Raw genomic sequence first — 20,026 nt, 5'->3', positions numbered from 1 at the left:
TCCATCCTATGATCCTTCCGGCTCTGAAATGGTCTTGTCAGACCGAAAGGGCATAACCCAACAAAACAAACCAGACACGTTAGCTGGCTGCGTGGTGTAGTGGTAAGCGCACTAACCTCGCATTCGAATGACACGGGGTTCGAATCCCATCGCCGGCTGATGCTTTTGGCGTGTTGTTCCAGTAAACATGCCGACGTCGGCGACTGGGGGGCTCGAATCCCGCCGCCGGTTGATATTTTTGGCGCGTTGTCCCAATAAGCATGCCGACGTCGGCCCCGTCGGTCCAACGACAAACGATCTCGTCAACCTCGGCGAACGATCTCGGCCCGACGTCGGCTCGACGTCGGCTGGACTTCGGCTGGACGTCGGAACATGCGGGCATATCCGACGTCCAGCCGATGTCGGACCGAGATTGAACCGACGCTGGGCCGACGTCGGGCCGAGCCTCGGCCCGACGTCGGGCCGACGTCGGCATGTTTACTGGGCGATTTCGTTCAAAATCTCAGGAATGATGCTCCTTGATCTCCTGAACATGAAAATGGTACTCCCTTTGAACGCCGTCAAGAACTTTTTCAGATGCGCATCAATGCACATTCAAATTGCATAGGTGTTGCATTGCACGTTCGGCGGACCCCTCCGAATTCGTTCAAAATCTCAGGAATGATGCTCCTTGACCTCCTGAACATGAAAATAGTACTCCCTTTTTTGAACGCCGTCAAGAACTTTTCCAGATATACGCATCCATGCACATTCAAATTGCATAGGTGATGCATAGGTAATGCATATGCACGTTCGGCGGACCCCTCCGATTTCGTTCAAAATCTCAGGAATGATGCTCCTTGATCTCCTGAACATGAAAATGGTACTCCCTTTGAACGCCGTCAAGAACTTTTTCAGATATACCTAGAAATATACCTACCTAGAAATCTACGTATACCTAGAAAAGTTATTGACGGCGTTCAAAGGGAGTGCCATTTTTATGTTCAGGAGGTCAAGGAGCATCATTCCTGAGATTTTGAACGAAATCGGAGGGGTCCGCCGAACGTCCATGACTCCATATGCAACACCTATGCAATTTGAATGTGCATGGATGCGCATATCTGGAAAAGTTCTTGACGGCGTTCAACGGGAGTGCCATTTTCATGTTCAGGAGGTCAAGGAGCATCATTCCTGAGATTTTGAACGGAATCGGAGGGGTCCACCGAACGTGCATATGCAACACCTATGCAATTTGAATGTGCATGGATGCGTATTTCTGGAAAACTTCTTGACGGCGTTCAAAGGGAGTGCCATTTTCATGTTCAGGAGGTCAAGGAGCATCATTCCTGAGATTTTGAACGAAATCGGAGGGGTCCGCCGAACGTCCATATGCAACACCTATGTAATTTGAATGTGCATGGATGCGTATATCTGGAAAAGTTCTTGACGGCGTTCAAAGGGAGTACCATTTTCATGTTCAGGAGGTCAAGGAGCATCATTCCTGAGATTTTGAACGATATCGGAGGGGTCCGACCATGTCCGACAAATTTGCTTTATGTGTGGCAAATTCGAATATCCCTTGTATTTAACTGTTAGCTGTATGAGAAAGGTTTTGACGCTTTTTTTTACATTTTGGTACAGCAACGCCCCTTGGATTTCAGTATATTGTCTTTGTAGGAGGAAGTGCGAATGTCCATCATAAATATAAAGCTGTCACGTGTCAAATAGCGCCAAAAGGTTAGAAAAGGTACATGACCTTGAACGACCTTGAACTTTAGATGCTCATCCTGAGAAAACTATGGGACGGCGTTAAATATAAATTAGTTTTTTGGGATCAGCGCCTATGTTTACATCAACTGAGGAGTTTTTGAAAAATTTGGAGGGGTCCGATTTTTCCAATAAGGGTTACGGTCCAGAATATGTTAGCAGTAATACAAATGTGAATAATTTGAGAACCACCTGACGGCGTGAAATAAAAACATGATTTTCGCAATCAGGAGCTCAAAATCTATAAGCTGTGCAATTTTGAGCCAAATCTGAGGGGTCCGCGAATGTGCACGCGAATCTGAATGTGAATATAATGCAACTTTAGGTACTCTCTTAGCAGACGTCACCCCAATTGCCAGATCTAATGGCCAGTTGAAAAATCTAGAGACTTTTTGAAAAGTCTCTAAATGGGCAGGAAAATCACCCCAGGGGTCAATTAGGGGGCGGGGAACACGAATATGACATTTATTTTGGACTAACTCCCCTCCTTCATCCCTTAATCCTCCCTTAAAGGACGGGGCGCGTCAAAAGTGCCTCAAGGATTCGTCTGATCGCCAAAATAAGGGTCACAATCGATTCCTCGCGTCAATATGTGGCCGCAGCCTCACGTTCCAGATGTGTGCAGCGTATCCCTTATCCCTTAATCGTCCCTTAAAGGACGGGGCGCGTCAAAAATGCCTCAAGGGCTCGTCTGATCGCCAAAATAAGGGTCGCAATCGATTCCTCGGGTCGATATCTAGCCGCAGCCTCACGTTCCTAATGTGTACAGCGTATCCCTTATCCCTTAATCGTCCCTTAAAGGACGGGGCGCGTCATAAGTGCCTCAAGGGCTCGTCTGATCGCCAAAATAAGGGTCGCAATCGATTCCTCGGGTCGATATCTAGCCGCAGCCTCACGTTCCAGATGTGTGCTGCGTTTCCCTTATTCCTTAATCGTCCCTTAAAGGACGGGACGGGGCGCGTTAAAAGTGCCTGAAGGGTTCGTCTGATCGCCAAAATAAGGATAGCAATCGATTCCTCAGGTCAATATCTAGCCGTGGCCTCACGTTCGAGATGTGTGCAGACTGCAGCGTATCCCTTATTTCTTAATCGTCCCTTAAAGGACGGGGCGCGTTAAAAGTGCCTGAAGGGTTCGTCTGATCGCCCCCCTCCCTACGGAGCGCGATATAAGGGGCATTTAAGGGGTAAGGGACCGGTGCCAAACATCTGGACTGGAACCCAAAACTGCGGCTAGATATCGACCCGAGGAATCGATTGCGACCCTTATTTTGGCGATCAGACGACACCTTGAGGCACTTTTGACGCGCCCCTTCCTCTAAGGGGCGATTAAGGGGCCAGGGACCGGTGCCACACACCTGGATCCCGAGGCTGCGGCTAGATATCGACCCGAGGAATCGATTGCGACCCTTATTTTGGCGATCAGACGAGCCCTTGAGGCACTTTTGACGCGCCCCGTCCTTTCAGAGACGATTAAGGAATAAGGGATACGCTGCATTCTGCACACATCTCGAACGTGAGGCCACGGCTAGATATTGACCTGAGGAATCGATTGCTATCCATATTTTGGCGATCAGACGAACCCTTCAGGCACTTTAAACGCGCCCCGTCCTTTAAGGTACGATTAAGGGATAAGGGATACACTGCACACATCAGGAACGTGAGGCTGCGGCTAGATATCGACCCGAGGAATCGATTGCAACCCTTATTTTGGCGATCAGACGAGCCCTTGAGGCACTTTTGACGCGCCCCGTCCTTTAAGGGACAATTAAGGGATAAGGGATACGCTGCACACATCTGGAACGTGAGGCTGCGGCCACATATTGACGCGAGGAATCGATTGTGACCCTTATTTTGGCGATCAGACGAATCCTTGAGGCACTTTTGACGCGCCCCGTCCTTTAAGGGAGGATTAAGGGATGAAGGAGGGGAGTTAGGCCAAAATAAGTGTCAAATTCGTGTTCCCCGCCCCCTAATTGACCCCTGGGGTGATTTTCCTGCCCATTTAGAGACTTTTCAAAAAGTCTCTAGATTTTTCAACTGGCCATTAGATCTGGCAATTGGGGTGACGTCTGCTAAGAGAGTACCCAACTTTATGCACGTTAGAACTCCATTGCTTTGAAAAAGGAAGTATTTCATTTTCATAAAATTTTTGCTTAGAAAGAAAGGGAAATGGGAAAAATCAGTTCAAGTTCTAGCTTGGTTCATTTCGCATGCAGAGCGGGTACGAGTCAGGAAGTGCATTCATTTGCTGCCATTCATTCCATTTCATCATTCATTCATTCATTCGGACCTTCATTCATTCGTCGATTGGTCGCCCGCCCCATTTACGAGTGCGTCGCTGTTTTGCGCAGGCAGGGGTCCCCCAACGAGATTATCACTGTGACATCTCCGGAAGTGGAAGTCAAATCTTGAAGTCTTGCTTGAAGCAAAGCTGTGTCAGTGTAGCGGTGGTGAATGACGGTAATTTGAATTGGTGAAGTTTGTATAAATGGTACCAAGTATGTTAATGGTAGGAATTTATCGTGGCCGTGGGTTAGGTTTATGTTTATGTTTTTCGGGTTGAATATAATGCGGAAATTAAATTTCAAGTTCAAGTCAACATTTGAATTCCGCAAGAAATGACAGGTTTTTCACTTAGCCGCTGAGTTCTTCAACAGTCAATAATTATTGATATTTCTTAATGTATGATAGCGGTTTTGTGGTGGAAATTGGATGAAATGTGAAATAATGACCCAAGAGGTCAAAACTAATGTCTTATTGTTATGCAAGGGACAGCACGATGATGAACGAGCTAGTACAAGTATATGATGACTACACTGGTAGGTACTCTTAGCAGACGTTGCCCTTGCTGGCTGCTGCCATATATACGTCTTATGTACGCCACAATTGTCTTTTCACAGTTAAATATATAATAAAACATAATCTAACCTGACCTAACCCTACCTACAACCTACCAACCTACAACCTACCAACCTACAACCTACCAACCTACAACCTACCTACTAGATAGGTATGGCACCAAGGGCAACGTCTGCTTAGAGAATACCACTGCACCGCCACCCACCCTCACTGTTGTAACCATTTGAGCAGCTGCAGGGCAGGCTGTCTAAAAGGGACATTCCCAAATCCCATGTGATCAGAAGTCAGTACAGTTTGCTGCTCAGTGCACTATCATCTGTGCACTGAGCAGCAAACTGGCAGGAAATATTCTGCCAGTTGTGACATCACCTATGGTGACATCACAGGCCTCTGATGGAACTGGAAGAATATTCTATTAAACATTCTGGCAGAATGTTCTACTATGCATCAAAATGCAGCAATCACATTATATCCATCATCCATATGAAAATATTTCACAAGAATACCACTAAAAACACACTAACATGTTTCACAAATATACTTAAGGGGGGGGGGGGGAAGGTAACTCACCAGTTCATGCTATTGCACCTCCCATTACATCCCCATATTGGTAAGTAAGAACTGCCACAATCCACTTGCTTGGTGCACCACACTGAGTAGCAAAACAATCTGTGTCATAAATCTTGTGCCATTCTGTGGCAGACTATTCCACCATGATTTCTTAGGTACTGTAGAAGATCAGCCCCTTGCTCCGCCCACTAATGCCTACTGCCTACTGCCCATGAGTGATGGAATAATATTCCATAATACTTTGTAGGGCTCATAGTTGGTTGTCCACTACACCCTGTCCTATAATCCCATAGCTCTGCAAGGGCCTTTCAGGCTGAAAGAACTTTCTCTCAACTAAGCAAGCATAGCTTAATTTTATGAACTAAGTAGCAAGTAGGTCCATTTAAGCTAGTCAAAATGATTGTTTGATGTGCATTGCTCATGGTGTGCTTGTCTCAGTGGTACCATTAGTTTTGCTCTGTCATACTTGAACAAGTGATGCCTAGTGTAATACTTTTGAGCAATTAAAGTTGACATATTCAGACCCCTATATGTCTCTAAAATTGATATAGTCACCAAATTAATCCAGGAGTGAGATTTGCTATGTGTACACCTACACTACATGGGCCTTTGGTGTTTGTATTATATTTGCCATAGAAGCCACTGGCTGTGGGCGGAGGGAGTTCCACCAATCCCGCTGGTTGGCGACTTTATGCAAAAGAGCTTAGCCACCAAAAAAAAGCTTAGAGCTTCAAAAGAGCTTAGCCAGGAGATGGTGATATGTTGTATGGTCTAGAATAATGAACTTTAACTTTTAACTGTTTTTCTTTACAGGAAGATATTTCAAGAATTGACAATCAATGTCTGTGCGTGGGCCATCAAATGATTTTTGTTTGATGACTTCATTTTCTTATGAGATTCTAATCTCATGATCATGGTTTAATGTGAAATTGAGGTTTAGTAGCAAGACAAGGTTTGAAAATGTCGACACAGAAGCCAGTTGAGTGGGTGAATGCCCTCATCACAAGGTTTGACAGCCAGGTAAGAATGTGCCAACTGCCAAGCATTAAACTTTTCTGGCTAAAGAAGGGGCACTCTCCTGTTTTTTTTGTGTGATGATCTTGAATGCATTACAGAGAAAGAGTTACAATTTTGCTTATTAACTTTCAGTCAAGCCAGAGTGAACTTCTGCCTGGCCCAAAATGTTGTGACTTCACAATGCTCCCAGTACCAGGGAATTTCTTGCTGGCAGATGAAGGCATCTTGGAATCACATTACCATATATGCTCGTTTGTTTTTCCCAATGGATGCAAAACAGTGAGGAGCTCTATATAAAACTTCCTGCCAACCAGGAGCAACCAAAGCCGGTTGAAACTATCAGAAGTCAGATATGGCTAAAAACACATATTTTATGGTCCATCCAGGCCCATAAGAAAGTTGAGTGTTTTCACTCTTAGTGGCCATTTTCATCAGTTTCATCACAGCATAGGTCAAGTTATGGTCACATTAAAAGATAAAATTTTGAAAGCAAAAGAAAAAAAAATCTAACAAAACAGGTGTTTACCAGATGCATAAAATGAAGTTACGATTTTATTTTCTTTGACAGCTTCCATACCGGACTGGCCCTCAAACAACACACACTCGTCTCAACATCGAGCAGAACAAGCAGAGTCTCATTCAGATATCTCACTACCGCTTCTCGCTGGTCATATCGGGACTCACCAAGCGGCTACAGAAGATCAATGAGGTAATTAGAGACAATGGGAGGGCAACGAGGCTGGTTCGAGGTGCCCTGAGTGAATTACTGTTTGCTGATTGTTTAAATATTGATTATAAAGTGGGTGTGCAATGTGCATTGCCCAGTGAGCACCATTCGTTGACGCCGCGTGACTGAAACACTGACAATGCAATGGTGGTGGAAGCAGAACTTTGTAAATCTCGTCAACAAAACGTCTCTTTCCTATGCTATGTGTGGCCACTTCATCATTGGCTCACCCTCCCCACTGCTTTCTTGATAATATAACAGCATATAGTGAATTGTTTACTACCACTGACAGCAGATCAGACGATGTGCTGTTTTCTTTAATAGTTTGATTCACTTTGTTGAGAACCATAATGTAAGTTTTGCCTGACTAGCTACTTATGTATTTACCCATCTTTGAAACGTTTCGCTATTTATCGACTGCTGTGAGCGCTGTGAGTACGGCTGCCTGGCGCCGTGGCAGACCCGCTGACCGCCGGTGCCGCCCCTCTCCGTCAGTTCCTGGCGCTGCAGTCGCACAACCCGGACATGGAGAAGAGCTACTACGAGTCGCTGCTGATCGTGCTCGACACGCTCGAAAAGTGTCTCAGCGGACCGGCCAAGGACACGACGCGCTTCGACGAGGCGCTCAACGTCAAACTGCTGCTGCGGGAGATCTGCCAGTTTGTCTGTAAGTACTCAGAGATCTACCAGTTTGTCTGTACGTATCGACAGAGATATATGCCAGTTTGTCTGTACGTACCGACCGAAAGATCTGCCAGTTTGTCTGTGCGTACCGACCGAGAGATCTGTCAGTTTGTCTGTACCAACTGAAGGATTAGTGTGACACGTGCTGGTATTTGACATATACCTAGGCTTATAAAAGCCTAGGCATTTGTAGGCTTTTGGCCCAGGATAACTCAGTTAGGGCGTAAGCACGTATTTCCGACCGATAAATGACATCGACGCTCATGTAGCTGCATAGAATGCGACATTGACTCGACTGTTGTTTTCTCAGATATGCCGAATGGCGACAACCCGATGGTGGCTCAACTGAGGACTCTGGCATCGAGCGTGCTTTTTGCGCTGAGCCAGAACAACTTCAACGCCGTGTTCAACAAGATTTCCGCCAGGTACGGCGCTTGGCATCGTCTCGAAACCCGGGGCGGTGCTTTCACTGCGGTCATGCGTCATTTACACGCGATATTTGACGCATCCCTGACTAAGAGTAGACTGGACGTTTGAGCACCCTGCTCGAGGGGTCTTTTCCCGGGCATTTCAGCCCGCCGGCCGCACATGTTGCACATTATGAACTAGCATTTGGTGGTGTGCGATGCTGATCCGAAGCCATTAGTTTTTCCGACTGTGTACATTCAACCAACCCAACACCGCCCTCTGTCCCGGCAGTCTGACTCAGCTGAGCTGTACATTTACCCCCCACCGCCCTCTGTCCCGGCAGTCTGACTCAGCTGAGCTGTACATTTACCCCCCATCGCCCTCTGTCCCGGCAGTTTAACTCAGCTGAGCTGTACATTTACCCCCCACCGCCCTCTGTCCCGGCAGTCTGACTCAGCTGAGCAGCTGTACATTTACCCCCCACCTCCCTCTGTCTCGGCAGTCTGACTCAGCTGAGCTGTACATTTACCCCCCACCGCCCTCTGTCCCGGCAGTCTGACTCAGCTGAGCTGTACATTTACCCCCCACCGCCCTTTGTCCCGGCAGTCTGACTCAGCTGAGCTGTACATTTACCCCCACCGCCCTCTGTCTCGGCAGCCTGACTCAGCTGAGCAACTGCAGTGATGAGGCGCCCGACTTCTCCGACATCGAGCTGATTCAGCACATCAACCTGGACGTGGTGCGGCTGGTGAAGCTGCTCAGCGAGGTCACGTCCAAGTTCCGCGCGCTCAACAAGCACTCGCAGCTGCACCTCATGCGCGCCACCGAGCGCGCCATCTGGAACTGGATGGACACCTATCCGCAGGAGTTTGTGATGCTTCAGGTGTGCCACCGGCCGACAAACGCGCCGCCACGGGCGGGGGCACGGGCGGGCGCGCTGAAGGTATAATGGGAACATGTACATGTGATTTAATAAAAATAAGGTGAGGTGTAAGTGGATGAGTTGAAGTGGTCGTTTTTACCGGCCTTGACAGAACATGAATCCTGCCACCATCCACACAGACGTGCCCGGCATTCCTTTTGACATGTGTTGACCATCACCCCGCTGTGCCGACAGAAGTCTCCCAACGAGGACCTGTCGCGCTTCTGCGACCTGCTGTTCGAGCAGATGGACCAGTTTGCCGACAACAACAAGCGGCGCGCCGCCGTCTGGCCGCTGCAGATCATGCTGCTCGTGCTCTGTCCGGTCAGTACCTATTGAGACTCGGCGGGGAGTTCGGGGTGGGTTGTTTGTCAGTGCTCTGGGATGGGTGGTTTGTCGGTGCTCTGTCCGGTCAGTAGTAGGACGCGGAGCGGAGCTCGGGATGGGTTGTACGTGCTCTGCCCGGTCAGTAGGGCGACTCGGCGGGGAGCTCGGGGTGGTTTGTCCGTGCTCTGTCGAGTCAGAAGTAAAACTCAGAAGCTCAGCTCGGGTTGCAGTTATCCGTGCTCTATTCGGCCAGTGGTCATACTCAGACAAGACAGGCCCGCTGGGAGTTCGGGGTGGTTTGTCTTTACCCTGCGTGCTCATGGATTGTTTTCAGACAAGGACGGAAGCTTCGGGAGTTTGGGGTGGAACGAGGCGTCCCGGCAAGTAATGGGTGTGATTCTTAGGATAAAGTTACCTGGTTCATAGCTTTTCTAAATTTTTAATGAAAGGAGCTCGATAGCAGCACAGTTATAATCTCGATGGGAAACACACTAGCGTGCCTTGTCACCACGTTTTTTTTTTAAATTTTTGCCGGCAGAAAATTTTGGAGGAGATAGTGAACGCCGACAGCGGGGCGCCGTGTTCGCAGCGGCACTCGAAGAAAAAACAGTTTATCGACTCTCTGAAAAAGCACCTGGGCTCGCACAGCACCATCAAACATTTAACGGGTAAGCCGTGCCACAGGAGCAGTGGCGAGTAGCACATGCCACAATGAATCCCAACAAACGGCCAGTGATAACATGTTCCGATGTTATGATGGCGTTCTGCCGACACGGATGACCCGACTGACTGAACGCTGTCGCTGGTGTCGCGAGCAGAGGCGGCGGCGGTGGCCTGTGTGAAGCTCTGTAAGATCGCCACCTACATCAGCACCAGCGACTCCAACAACGTGGTCTTCGTGCTCATACACACCATCATCTCAGATCTGAAGGTGAGGTGCTTCACCCCTTACATCTGCCACTAAAGCCATTATAGCCAGTAATCAAATAGTGTTTGTTCCCTTGAGTTGTTTAGTTCCATGGCAAGGTAAATGGGGTATACACATTTTTTATAGTAATTTAAATTACAAAACGTATATCGTCTGGTCAATATGCCCAGCTCTTCCCATGACTGGCCCGGTTCTGAAGGGTGCCCTCCTTTGCTCTGATGCCTGCGTAGCCAGTTGTCCCGAGTCTCAGTACATAGTACTCGGTCCTCAGTCTCGGTAGTCGAGGGTAGTTGTCTGTGTGTAGCGCCCGTCCACCGCCGCTGATCCGCCGCTCGCCGCCCGGTCTGCCACAGGGTCTGCTGTTCAGCACCACCAAGCCGTTCTCCCGCGGGCCGTCGCACCAGATTGCCGACGTCGAGCTGCTCATCGACGGCTTCGTGGCGCTGTTCCGCATCTCGCCGCACAACAACGACATCCTGAAGGTGTGCCTGAGCCTGCAGTCGCCCACCGTCTACCACTTCGTCCTCGTCAGCTCGCTGCACAAGTGAGTCGGGCCAGCCTCTGCACGTGTGAGTTGGGTCACCGCCCTGCACATGTGAGTCGGGTGCGACTCCTGTCCAGAGCAGAGTTGAGGGTAATACAGCGGGTGGAGGCAGCGGTGTGTTATGTTGGTGTGTCTCATTTTTATTTATATTTTTTATAAATTTAGTCCGAACCTTTTGATAGGAAGGATTCACAAGGACAGAGCCATCGCTAAGCGAAGCTTGTTGCGGTGACCCTGCCCTCTACCCTCCGATCGCGCAATTTCAGTTCTATGGCAGAATTTAGAGTCCAAAGTTTAACGTGCGCACATAGCCGCGCACGGCCGGTCCCCTCACTGACTTCGTCTGGCTACGGCCTGCCACCAACCGCAACCATACCTGTCAGGAGGCCCATAAATGTCAAGGGCCCGTCGCGCTTCGAACCCGGACTGTTATAACCGGGAACGCGTGCTCTCACCACGCGGAGTCCAACGCTCTACCAACTGAGCTACGGGACCGGCACAATATATCACAAGGGTTTGTTGTTTTCTCTTGTTTTCATATCCAGTTATTCTTTATGTTTACTTTTTATATACAATCAGGACAATGCGCTGCAGCTGCACGACGGTTTGTTGCTGCGAGAGTGACTGGCGTCAGTGAGAGTGGTTCTGATAGATCTGAGTTCGCCGTATTTCTGACGCTGCCTATGTTCCGGCAGGATAATCACGCAGTCTCGGCTGCCGTGGTGGCCGCAGATCGACATAATGTACTCGCGCTCTGCCCAGCTGCGACACATGTTCCTCGAGACACTCAACAAGGTCACCCAGTCGGCCGGGCCCGGGTCGCACACACCCCTGAAAATGATTCAGGTCAGAGAACGGGCAATGACTAGCTCAAGTTATCTTTAGCCGGTGTAGTGCAAGCGCACCTAGCTAAGTCTCAATCGTCATCATGGAACGTTTGTAGCCCGAATATGTTCTAACGCTGCAATTTTCTGAATAAGTGCGCTAGTTATATCTTTTTTAGTCCACTTTCCGTCAATCCCCGTCTCCGAGGGCCTACGACCAAGAGCCGTGTCTGAATGGAGGTGTCTGACTGTAGTAGTGTCTGACCGTGTCTGGTCGACCCGTGTCTGACTGTATTTGACCATGTCTGACTATATCTGACCGTCTTTGGCTGTGTCTGACTGTATCTGAGTTCTGACCGACCGGTATCTGACTGTATCCGACCGGCCGATGTTTTTTCCCGCTCAGAGTCTGGCGCTGAAGGAGAAGGTGAACCCGATGAAGTTCAAGGAGCGCGCCTCCGAGGACACCCTGACCTGCCGCAGTCTGCTGCTCTGGATGGTCAGGCTCATCCACGCCGACCCCATGCTGATGCTGAATGTGAGCCCACTCACCGGGGCCGGTGGAGTGCCGACTGTCCAGGGGCTGGGTCAATCGCGGGGTGGCTGGTGGGGCTGGCAGAGCTAATCCGATGTACTTCTCCGTAAAGCTGATTTAATTGATAACCTCATTTTTTCGGCCAACTTTCCATTTGTTTTTCTAGCAGTTTGCGTGCCTGTTTTTTTTTTTTTTGCGAAAACCCGCTTTTTCATTAGATCACTAGTACGTCAACGATGATGGTCGTGATATGGGCTTTGGGTTAGGATTGGTTGTGCTTTTGTAAGAGTTTCGATATCACCTTTAATTTGGCAGCCTCCCTACGTTCCCTGTCGATTGACCCTCCCGCTCCGGTCTCAGAACAAGGGCAAGACGGGCATCGAGATCCAGTCGTCGACGCTGGAGCTGATAAACGGCCTGGTGTCGCTGGTGCACAACGCCACCATGCCGGAGGTGGCCGCCGAGGCCATGGAGGCGCTCCTGATGCTCCATCAGCCGGAGAAAATAGAAAACTGGAACCCCGAGTCGGTCATCAACACCTTCTGGGACGTCAGGTACGGAGGACGGTCCGGACCGGGCCGGGCGGCTCGTAACGGCAGGTCTCTTCTGGGTGTGGGCAGAGCTGAGCTGAGGGAACGGAAAATAGAGAAACTGATCCTGGTGAGTGGTGATGCTTCCTGTATCACGAAGTAGATGCGATACTTTTATCCCAAGTTTGTTCGTCATGTTTAGGAAAAATTCATTCCATACATCATTGCAGCGTAGTCTCTCAGGCTATCATCTTGTGGTTCTGTGTCCTGAGGTCCGCCGCCATCCGTCTAGTTCCCTGGTTTTGTTTTAATTCGTTGTTGTTGCGAATTTGTCGCTCTCCATTCAATAATTCCCAGGTGCAGGTGCTCTGTGTTCTCAGTCTGCTGTTCTCTGGCCCAGGAAGCTGTTCTGTGTTCTCAGTCCACCCGCTACCAGGTGCTGCTGTACTATGTTCTCAGTCTGTCTCTCTGTCTGTCCAGTTCGCAGGTGCTGTTCTCCACCACCCAGAAGCTGATCCAGCACCAGATCATCAACTACACGGACATCCTCAAATGGCTGAGGGAGGTGCTCGTCTGCCGCAACACATTCCTGCTCAAACACCGCGACCACGCCAATATCGGCAGCAACCAGGCCATCTGCAAGCACGCGCACATTAAACTGGAGGTGGGTACCGGCCCGCCGGCACCGCCGCCTGGTGCGCGGACATCGGGGACGCCGGGTGGTGTGGGACGCGGGATACAGCTGTTAGCTGAACTTTCGTGTGATCGCACCCTCCCTCACAATATTATACTCAAATTGAGGATTAGCGGCACTATCTCAAGTGTTTATAGTTCTCTACTATCATCGGAAGCAAATAGGTCGATGCAGTTGCTGGCGTTCTGCAGTCCCATCCCGGCCGTCCGCGGTGCCTGCTTACTAACCGCTCCCGTACCGCTCCGTCCCGGCCAGGTGGTGCTGTTCATGTACCTGTGGAGTATCGACATCGACGCTGTGCTCGTGGCCATGTCGTGCTTCTCGCTGCTCTGCGAGGAGGCTGAGATCAGGTACGGCGAGGTTTGACACACAGGGACTATATATCCGTATAAGGTACAACAACCGCGTCTGCTTTTGTAAACGAACGAAGCCTTCCTTGATTCCTAGCGAACTTTATGTACGCTCGCTCGTATTCCATCTTGAGGCGCACCTGCTAATCTTAGATGTACTAGTAAGTGCTTCACTTGGTTCAACTATTGAGCTTTTGCTGGCTCTGTGCTCCTCAATCCGCCCTGACAAGGTGTTTCCCTCCCCCGTCCCGCGAGCCCCTGTATTTTCCGACTCGGACCCGCCGTGTTCGGACGGCAGGTCTGTGTTGGGTTTGTCTCTGTCGGGTGTATAATATTCTGACCTCTGCCCGGACTGCAGGTCTATGTCGCGTGTGTCTATGTCGCCTGTCGGGTACATATTCTGACCTTTGCCCGGACTGCAGGTCTGTGTTGGGTGACGGGTGTTCTATGTCGGGTATATATTCTGACCTCTGCCCGGACGGCAGGTCTGTGTTGGGTGTATCAGTCAGCGGGTACATGTCGGGTATGTATTCTGACCTCTGCCCGGCCTGCAGGTCTGTGTCGGGTATGTATTCTGACCTCTGCCCGGACTGCAGGTCTGTGTCGGGTGTGTCTATGTCGGGTATATGTTCTGACCTCTGCCCGGACGGCAGGTCTGTGTCGGACGAGGTGACGGTGACGCAGCTGCTGCCCAACTACGCCGTCTACCAGGACCTGGCAGCCGCTTCTCAGCTGCTCACCACCGGTAGGTGCCGCCCGGGTGGTCCGCGGCAGGGGACGGTCGGTCTGGGGGCGCAGCGGCCGCGGCAGGGGGGCGGACAGTCTGGGGGCGCAGCGGCCGCCGCAGGGGGACGGACAGTCTGGGGGCGTTGGTCCGAGGCAGGGGGACGGACAGTCAGGGGGCGCGCCGTCCGCGGCAGGTGGGACGGTCGGTCTGGGGGCGCAGCGGCCGCCGGTACACCCACATACCGGGCCACTAACCACCAGCTAACGCACGGACTGGCACACTGTGCGTTAATGTTTTTTTTTTGCACTGACCTGTGGCCAGTATCGGGAGCGTAGATTCCGGAGACCGAAATAAAACTACAGCTAGCTATGAAATATTGGTTGTTTATTTTGTTCCCACGCGATTCCAGGATCCGCTATAGTCATTTGATGTCTGATGGGTTTGTGCGTGATGTACGTACGTCCACATACAGTGCACCTGCCCAATACTGAGCGCGGGCCTGCGGTCGCCGCTGGCCGCTGTGTGGTGTGTGGTCTGCCGCGGAGGGCCGGTAGTGGCGGTCAGCAGACTGGCGGCCCCACTGTCTGTACTGTGCCCGTGTCCCGTGACTGACCGCTGACCGTGCGTCTCGTCCAGCCACGAAGGACGCTCGCTCGCTGGTGCAGCCCACACTCACCGGTAACGTAGCGCCGCCGCCGCCGCTGTCTCCGTCTCCGTCTCCGCTGTCTATGCGGCCGCTGGGGCCGGGGCCGCGCCCGCCGCATGGTCCGCTGTCTGCCGCCGTCCCCCGCCGTCCCGCCCCGCCGCCCGCCCCCTGCCTGCAGCGGCCCGCTTTTCCAGTGTCCCCTCCGCTGTATAGCGTATAATGCCCTCCCGTGGACTCTCCTACAGTCTGCACTGAATCCCTTCACGTCTATTTTAGGTCTCCTCTGTCTGATCCAAGCTTCCCCAGTCTCGTCCAATTTTTCTTAGTCTCCTGTGCCTGGTGTAAGTTTCCTTTCTCTTATCCAGTTTTCCTCTGTCTGGTCCAAGTTTTCCCCCGTCGGATCCAAGTTTTCCTCTGTCTGATCCATGTTTGCCCCGCCTGTCCCTGCCAGCGGTGGCTGTTATTGTTACGGCTCTCATTTTGTTGTTGTCTTTTGTGGCATATGGGTAGCTCTTGAGTAGCAGTCGGTCTTGACGCTAGTCTTTCGGCGCTCTCTGTCGTGTTTGCTTGAACAATCTGGCCGCGTTCATTGAGTAGTTATAAATTTCGTAGGGATATTGTGAGGAGCATTTATTTTCTTTTTGCAGACGATGACAAGAAAATAATTGTAAGCAGATGCTGTTCATTGAAGACACGTTTAGTGCGCAGTGTGTGACTGTGCATGGTCCAAATCTCAAACTTTTTGCATTTGACACGTAGTTGGCAGTAGTTGGAAGATGGCCTTGAAGCCCACTGGCATAATATTGGTTAGTTTTCTTGCTCAGGCTGATGAAAACTTTGTATTTCTTTCGGAGCATACGTAAGTGGATATCTTGTCCAACAAAAGCTCACGTATATCATAGCCCCTGATCCACGAATCGGTGGACATTTGAATGACGTCCGATGGAGATCTAACGGGTGGCTCAGTTTCTCTGACTGGAGGCTGCTGGGCTGGCTGCTCGGATGGACCGCTGCTCGGATCCGTCCGCTGGCGTCTGTCCACCTGTTCTGTTCTGTTCAGCGTGTAGCCGGCAGATGGCACGTTTGTCTGTCTGTCTGTGTGTCTGTCCGCGGCCCTGTAGCTAGGGCAGCCATGCGCGCCTCGTCCTGACTGTTGTGCCCGGTTCCCCTCGGCAGCTGGCGGCGCCGGGAGCTCCATGTTGGTGTTCGGTCGGTGTCGTGTCACTGTCGCCCCGGGCGGCAGTGTGTCGGTGCCGCCGGCCCGTCTCCGCATGCTTCCCGTGTTGGTCGGTACCCGTCGCTGTCGGGTCTGTATGTCTCTGTGGCAGCTGGGACGGGTGTTTGGTATTGTCGGGACGGGCAGTGTACGATGTTTGGATGTCTTTACAGGATCGTCCTACACAAGCAACAGCCTGCCTAGTTTGGTGGCAACCCCTGAATGCCGTGTGTTCTTTATCGCATTTCTTCCAACAGATTTTAGATACCGTTCAGCTAAACTATTATGATTGCTCTTTTCGCTGCATGATTTGCATATACTAGTTTATTTGGGACCGTTCTTTTCTCACCTTTTTGGCAAAATCCATAGTTACCGTTTATGCGGTCGCCCATACGAGCAGTGAGCCTATGACCGTTGCTCTACAGGCCGTGCCGCCCTGCAGAAGCGGATCATGGCGCTGCTGAGACGCATCGAGTACTGCACACCGGGCGGCCTCAACGCCTGGGAGGACACGTACAACAAGTGGAACCACGTCACCCGGCTGCACGTGCTCAACAAGGGCAAGCCGGACGACCCGCAGTTGTCGGAGACGCTGTACAGGAGCGCCGGCAAGCGGCGCGCCTCGCACCAGACCTCCGAACACGAACTGGAGGTGAGCCGCGGACGGAGGGACGAAGAGGGGGTGGGTGCCGGCTCGATGACTGGGGTACGAGCGGCCGCAGCTGCCGGAGGTCTATCGCTGCCTATCTTCCCCGGCGTCACGCCGCCATCCCTCGTCCCTATCGTGTCACACCACTGACGTGGCTTGTACCGTCTCACAGGACCAGATTAACGAGTGGTTCAACATGACGGGGTTCCTGTGCTCGCTGGGCGGGGTGTGCCTGCGCCGACCCACGGCCAGCTGCTCGCCGGCCAACTGCAACCTCAGCGACGCGGCCAAAAAGTACAACGCACTGTCGGGCTCCAGTCAGGACGTTCAGTACTGCCCGGTCACACAGTGAGTAATGGGCAGCGGGGCCTCCTTCAGTTGTCCTTGGTAACGAGTTTTGACGACATCCGATTACATTGGTCGGATGTGAGACAGCGAAGAAGGGAAAAATAGGGGAATAAAGATGGCTGATTTATGTGTCGCAAACAGGGTGGATCTATATGTTTGATAGGTAACAGAGCGATTATTTTGTTTTGCCAATATCACTTCTGTACTGAGTGTGAGTTCTAACTGCGTTTGTTTCCAGATTTATTGGGAACCTTCTGCACCTTCTGGTGTGTTCCCATGAAAAGTTCGGCACCACCATTCAGAAGAACGTCAAAGACTTGGTCGGATGTGAGATGTCGCCACTGCTCTATCCCATTCTCTTCGACCAGATCAAGGCCATGGTGGAGAAGTTCTTTGATCCTCAAGGCCAGGTAAACCGTGGGCAGGATGAGAGAATCAGTAGTACCTGTAAAGTGTAAATATGTATTATCCAGCTTTGATGACAATCATTAACTCCTCAAGTCAAGTTGATATTTTCGTGCCCGGACGACGCTCCGACGAGGGAATCTGTAACCGTTTCTGCCATCCACGTCAGGTGATAATGAACGACAACAACACGCAGTTCATCGAGCACATCATCTTCATCATGAAGAACGTGCTGGAGAACGAGATGGAGCAGCCGGCCGAGCACCTGGGCGTCAGCTCCATCGAGGCCATGATGCTGTGCATCGTCAGGTCAGTCGGCAGCCGCCGTGTCTGACCTTGACAACCCCTCTGTCTGCCCCACACCAGCCGTGTCTGCCCCTGACCGACCCGTGCCCGCCTATAACCAGCCGTGGCTCCCCTGACCGTCCCGCGTCTGCCCCTGACCGCCTCTCCCCCACACCAGCCGTGCCTGCCCCGGACCTGACCGCCCCACGCCTGCCTCTGACTCTGCGTCTGTCCCACACAGCCGCGCCTGCCCCTGACCGCCCCGCGTCTGCCCCGTTTACCCGCAGGTACGTGCGGTACCTGGACCTCACAGTGCACACGATCCAGATAAAGACCAAGCTGTGCCAGCTGGTGGAGCGGATGATGCAACACCGCGACGACCTGGCCTTCCGCCAGGAGATGAAGTTCCGCAACAAGATGGTCGAGTACCTGACCGACTGGGTGATGGGCAACAGTCACCAGCTGGCGCCGCCCGGCTCCGGCGACGTCACCAGCCTCACCAGGTCAGTGGCGTCACGTGGGTCAGTGACGTGAGTGGTAGGCGCGGCTGCTGCCTGGCTAGTCGCCAGCCTCACCAGGTAGGTGCTGTTCTGTTGAGATGATAGTTACCCGCGGGGTCAGTCGTAGTGGTAACTGACAGCTGCCAGCTGTATCGTACACTGTGTGTGCTGTGATGACGTGTACGGTGACGCATGTTGTGCAGTGTGTTATGTTCTCTGTGCGGTGGGCTGTGTGCCGCCGGCAGGATGCTGCTTTAGACTGTGTTTTATTTTACTTGCCCTGTTTCGTGCTGCGCAGGATGCTGGACCAGGCCTGCATGGAAGCGGTGGCCGCGCTGCTCCGCGGTCTGCCGCTCCAGGCCGAGGAGTCTGACCGCGGAGACCTCATGGAGGCCAAGTCGGACCTCTTCTCAAAGTAAGCACCCCCCGGCATTACCAGGTGGAGGCCAAGTCGGACCTCTTCTCAAAGTACGTACCCCCTCTGTTACACCTCTTGGAGGCCAAATAGGACCTCTTTTCAAAGTAAACGCCCCTCTGTTCAAAATAAGCACCTCCCCGGTCCCCCGCTATATCTCATGGTGACCGAGTCGGGCCTCTTTTCCAAGTAAGCAGCCCGTCCGTTATACCTCATGGAGGCCAAATAGGACCTCTTCTCAAAGTAAGCACGCTCTGCTGTACCCGCTGGGCCGCTACTCATGCGCGATTTAGCTTCAGGCGACTGGTGCATCGGCGCAGTGGGAAATGAAACATCGTACGTCATGGATGCTTCGCTGTGGATTACGTAGAATAAGTCTGGACTCTCCACTCACATTCGGCTTCATACAGTTCCCACTCCTATCCCGTTCGGCGTATGGGGGTGTAGTCTGCGCGCCGTCAGGTGCCTGATGATGCTGTTTAGTGTCTGACGATGCCTACCCTAGGTGCCGCCAGGTACCTGACGATGCTGTCCAGTGTCTGACGGTGTACCCTGGTCTCCGACAGGTACCTGATGCTGTCCAGTGTCTGACTGTGCCCCGGTCCCCGTCAGGTACCTGACGCTGTTCATGAACCTGCTGAACGACACGGAGTCACAGGGCGAGAAGGAGGTCTCGGAGCACGGCTACCAGACGCAGGAGTCGACAGCGCTGCGCAACGCCACCATCCAGGCCATGTCCAACCTGCTCGGCGCCAACATCGACTCGGGACTCAGCTACTCGCTGCGTGAGTCGGGAGGTTGGGACAGATACGCCTACACTGAGTCACTTATAAACTGAGATACTGAGATCCTGGGCGGGGACACTTACTGAGCTCTGAGCCATCTATATCGATGCATTTAAGTAACATGGTGTGGGAGCTATACATTCAGATCGATCGTGGTTACAGTGTGCTCCTGTGCTCCCGTGCACAGTTTGACCCATACCGTGCGTTCATGCCATCAGACCGTTTACAGGAGTGTGGTGATTTGACGCGCATTGCGTATGTATCCGACAGCGCTGGGGTACCGTAAGGACCTGCAGACGCGCGCCGCAGTCATCGAGGTGCTGACCAAGATCCTGCAGCAGGGCACCGAGTTCAACATGCTGGCAGAGACCGTGCTGGCAGACAGG

The 20,026-nt window shown here is 51.9% G+C and overlaps 1 protein-coding gene across 1 annotated transcript in view; it reads left to right on the top strand.

Moving 5' to 3' along the window:
• The first annotated feature begins 5,985 nt into the window (after nt 1–5,985).
• Nucleotides 5,986–20,026, top strand: part of LOC122393309 (neurofibromin-like) — a 38,385-nt gene continuing 24,344 nt past the window's right edge. The window contains exons 1-24 of the mRNA XM_043389222.1: nt 5,986–6,194; nt 6,760–6,900; nt 7,414–7,585; nt 7,913–8,027; nt 8,668–8,893; nt 9,128–9,256; nt 9,798–9,927; nt 10,078–10,190; nt 10,541–10,731; nt 11,427–11,577; nt 11,962–12,093; nt 12,451–12,644; nt 13,101–13,284; nt 13,570–13,664; nt 14,318–14,409; nt 15,028–15,069; nt 16,679–16,905; nt 17,075–17,250; nt 17,489–17,660; nt 17,825–17,964; nt 18,228–18,443; nt 18,739–18,855; nt 19,468–19,640; nt 19,911–20,025. Coding sequence (XP_043245157.1) covers nt 6,135–6,194; nt 6,760–6,900; nt 7,414–7,585; nt 7,913–8,027; nt 8,668–8,893; nt 9,128–9,256; nt 9,798–9,927; nt 10,078–10,190; nt 10,541–10,731; nt 11,427–11,577; nt 11,962–12,093; nt 12,451–12,644; nt 13,101–13,284; nt 13,570–13,664; nt 14,318–14,409; nt 15,028–15,069; nt 16,679–16,905; nt 17,075–17,250; nt 17,489–17,660; nt 17,825–17,964; nt 18,228–18,443; nt 18,739–18,855; nt 19,468–19,640; nt 19,911–20,025 — 3,503 coding nt within the window. The 5' untranslated portion in view covers nt 5,986–6,134. The remainder of the gene's footprint in view (nt 6,195–6,759; nt 6,901–7,413; nt 7,586–7,912; nt 8,028–8,667; nt 8,894–9,127; nt 9,257–9,797; nt 9,928–10,077; nt 10,191–10,540; nt 10,732–11,426; nt 11,578–11,961; nt 12,094–12,450; nt 12,645–13,100; nt 13,285–13,569; nt 13,665–14,317; nt 14,410–15,027; nt 15,070–16,678; nt 16,906–17,074; nt 17,251–17,488; nt 17,661–17,824; nt 17,965–18,227; nt 18,444–18,738; nt 18,856–19,467; nt 19,641–19,910; nt 20,026) is intronic.

Source organism: Amphibalanus amphitrite, unplaced genomic scaffold (assembly GCF_019059575.1).
Source record: "Amphibalanus amphitrite isolate SeventyFive unplaced genomic scaffold, NRLGWU_Aamphi_draft 000529F_arrow, whole genome shotgun sequence".
Classification (NCBI taxonomy): Eukaryota; Metazoa; Arthropoda; class Thecostraca; order Balanomorpha; family Balanidae; genus Amphibalanus; species Amphibalanus amphitrite.
Note: the sequence above shows the minus strand (reverse complement) of the source record. Positions and strands in the feature narration are given on the sequence as shown.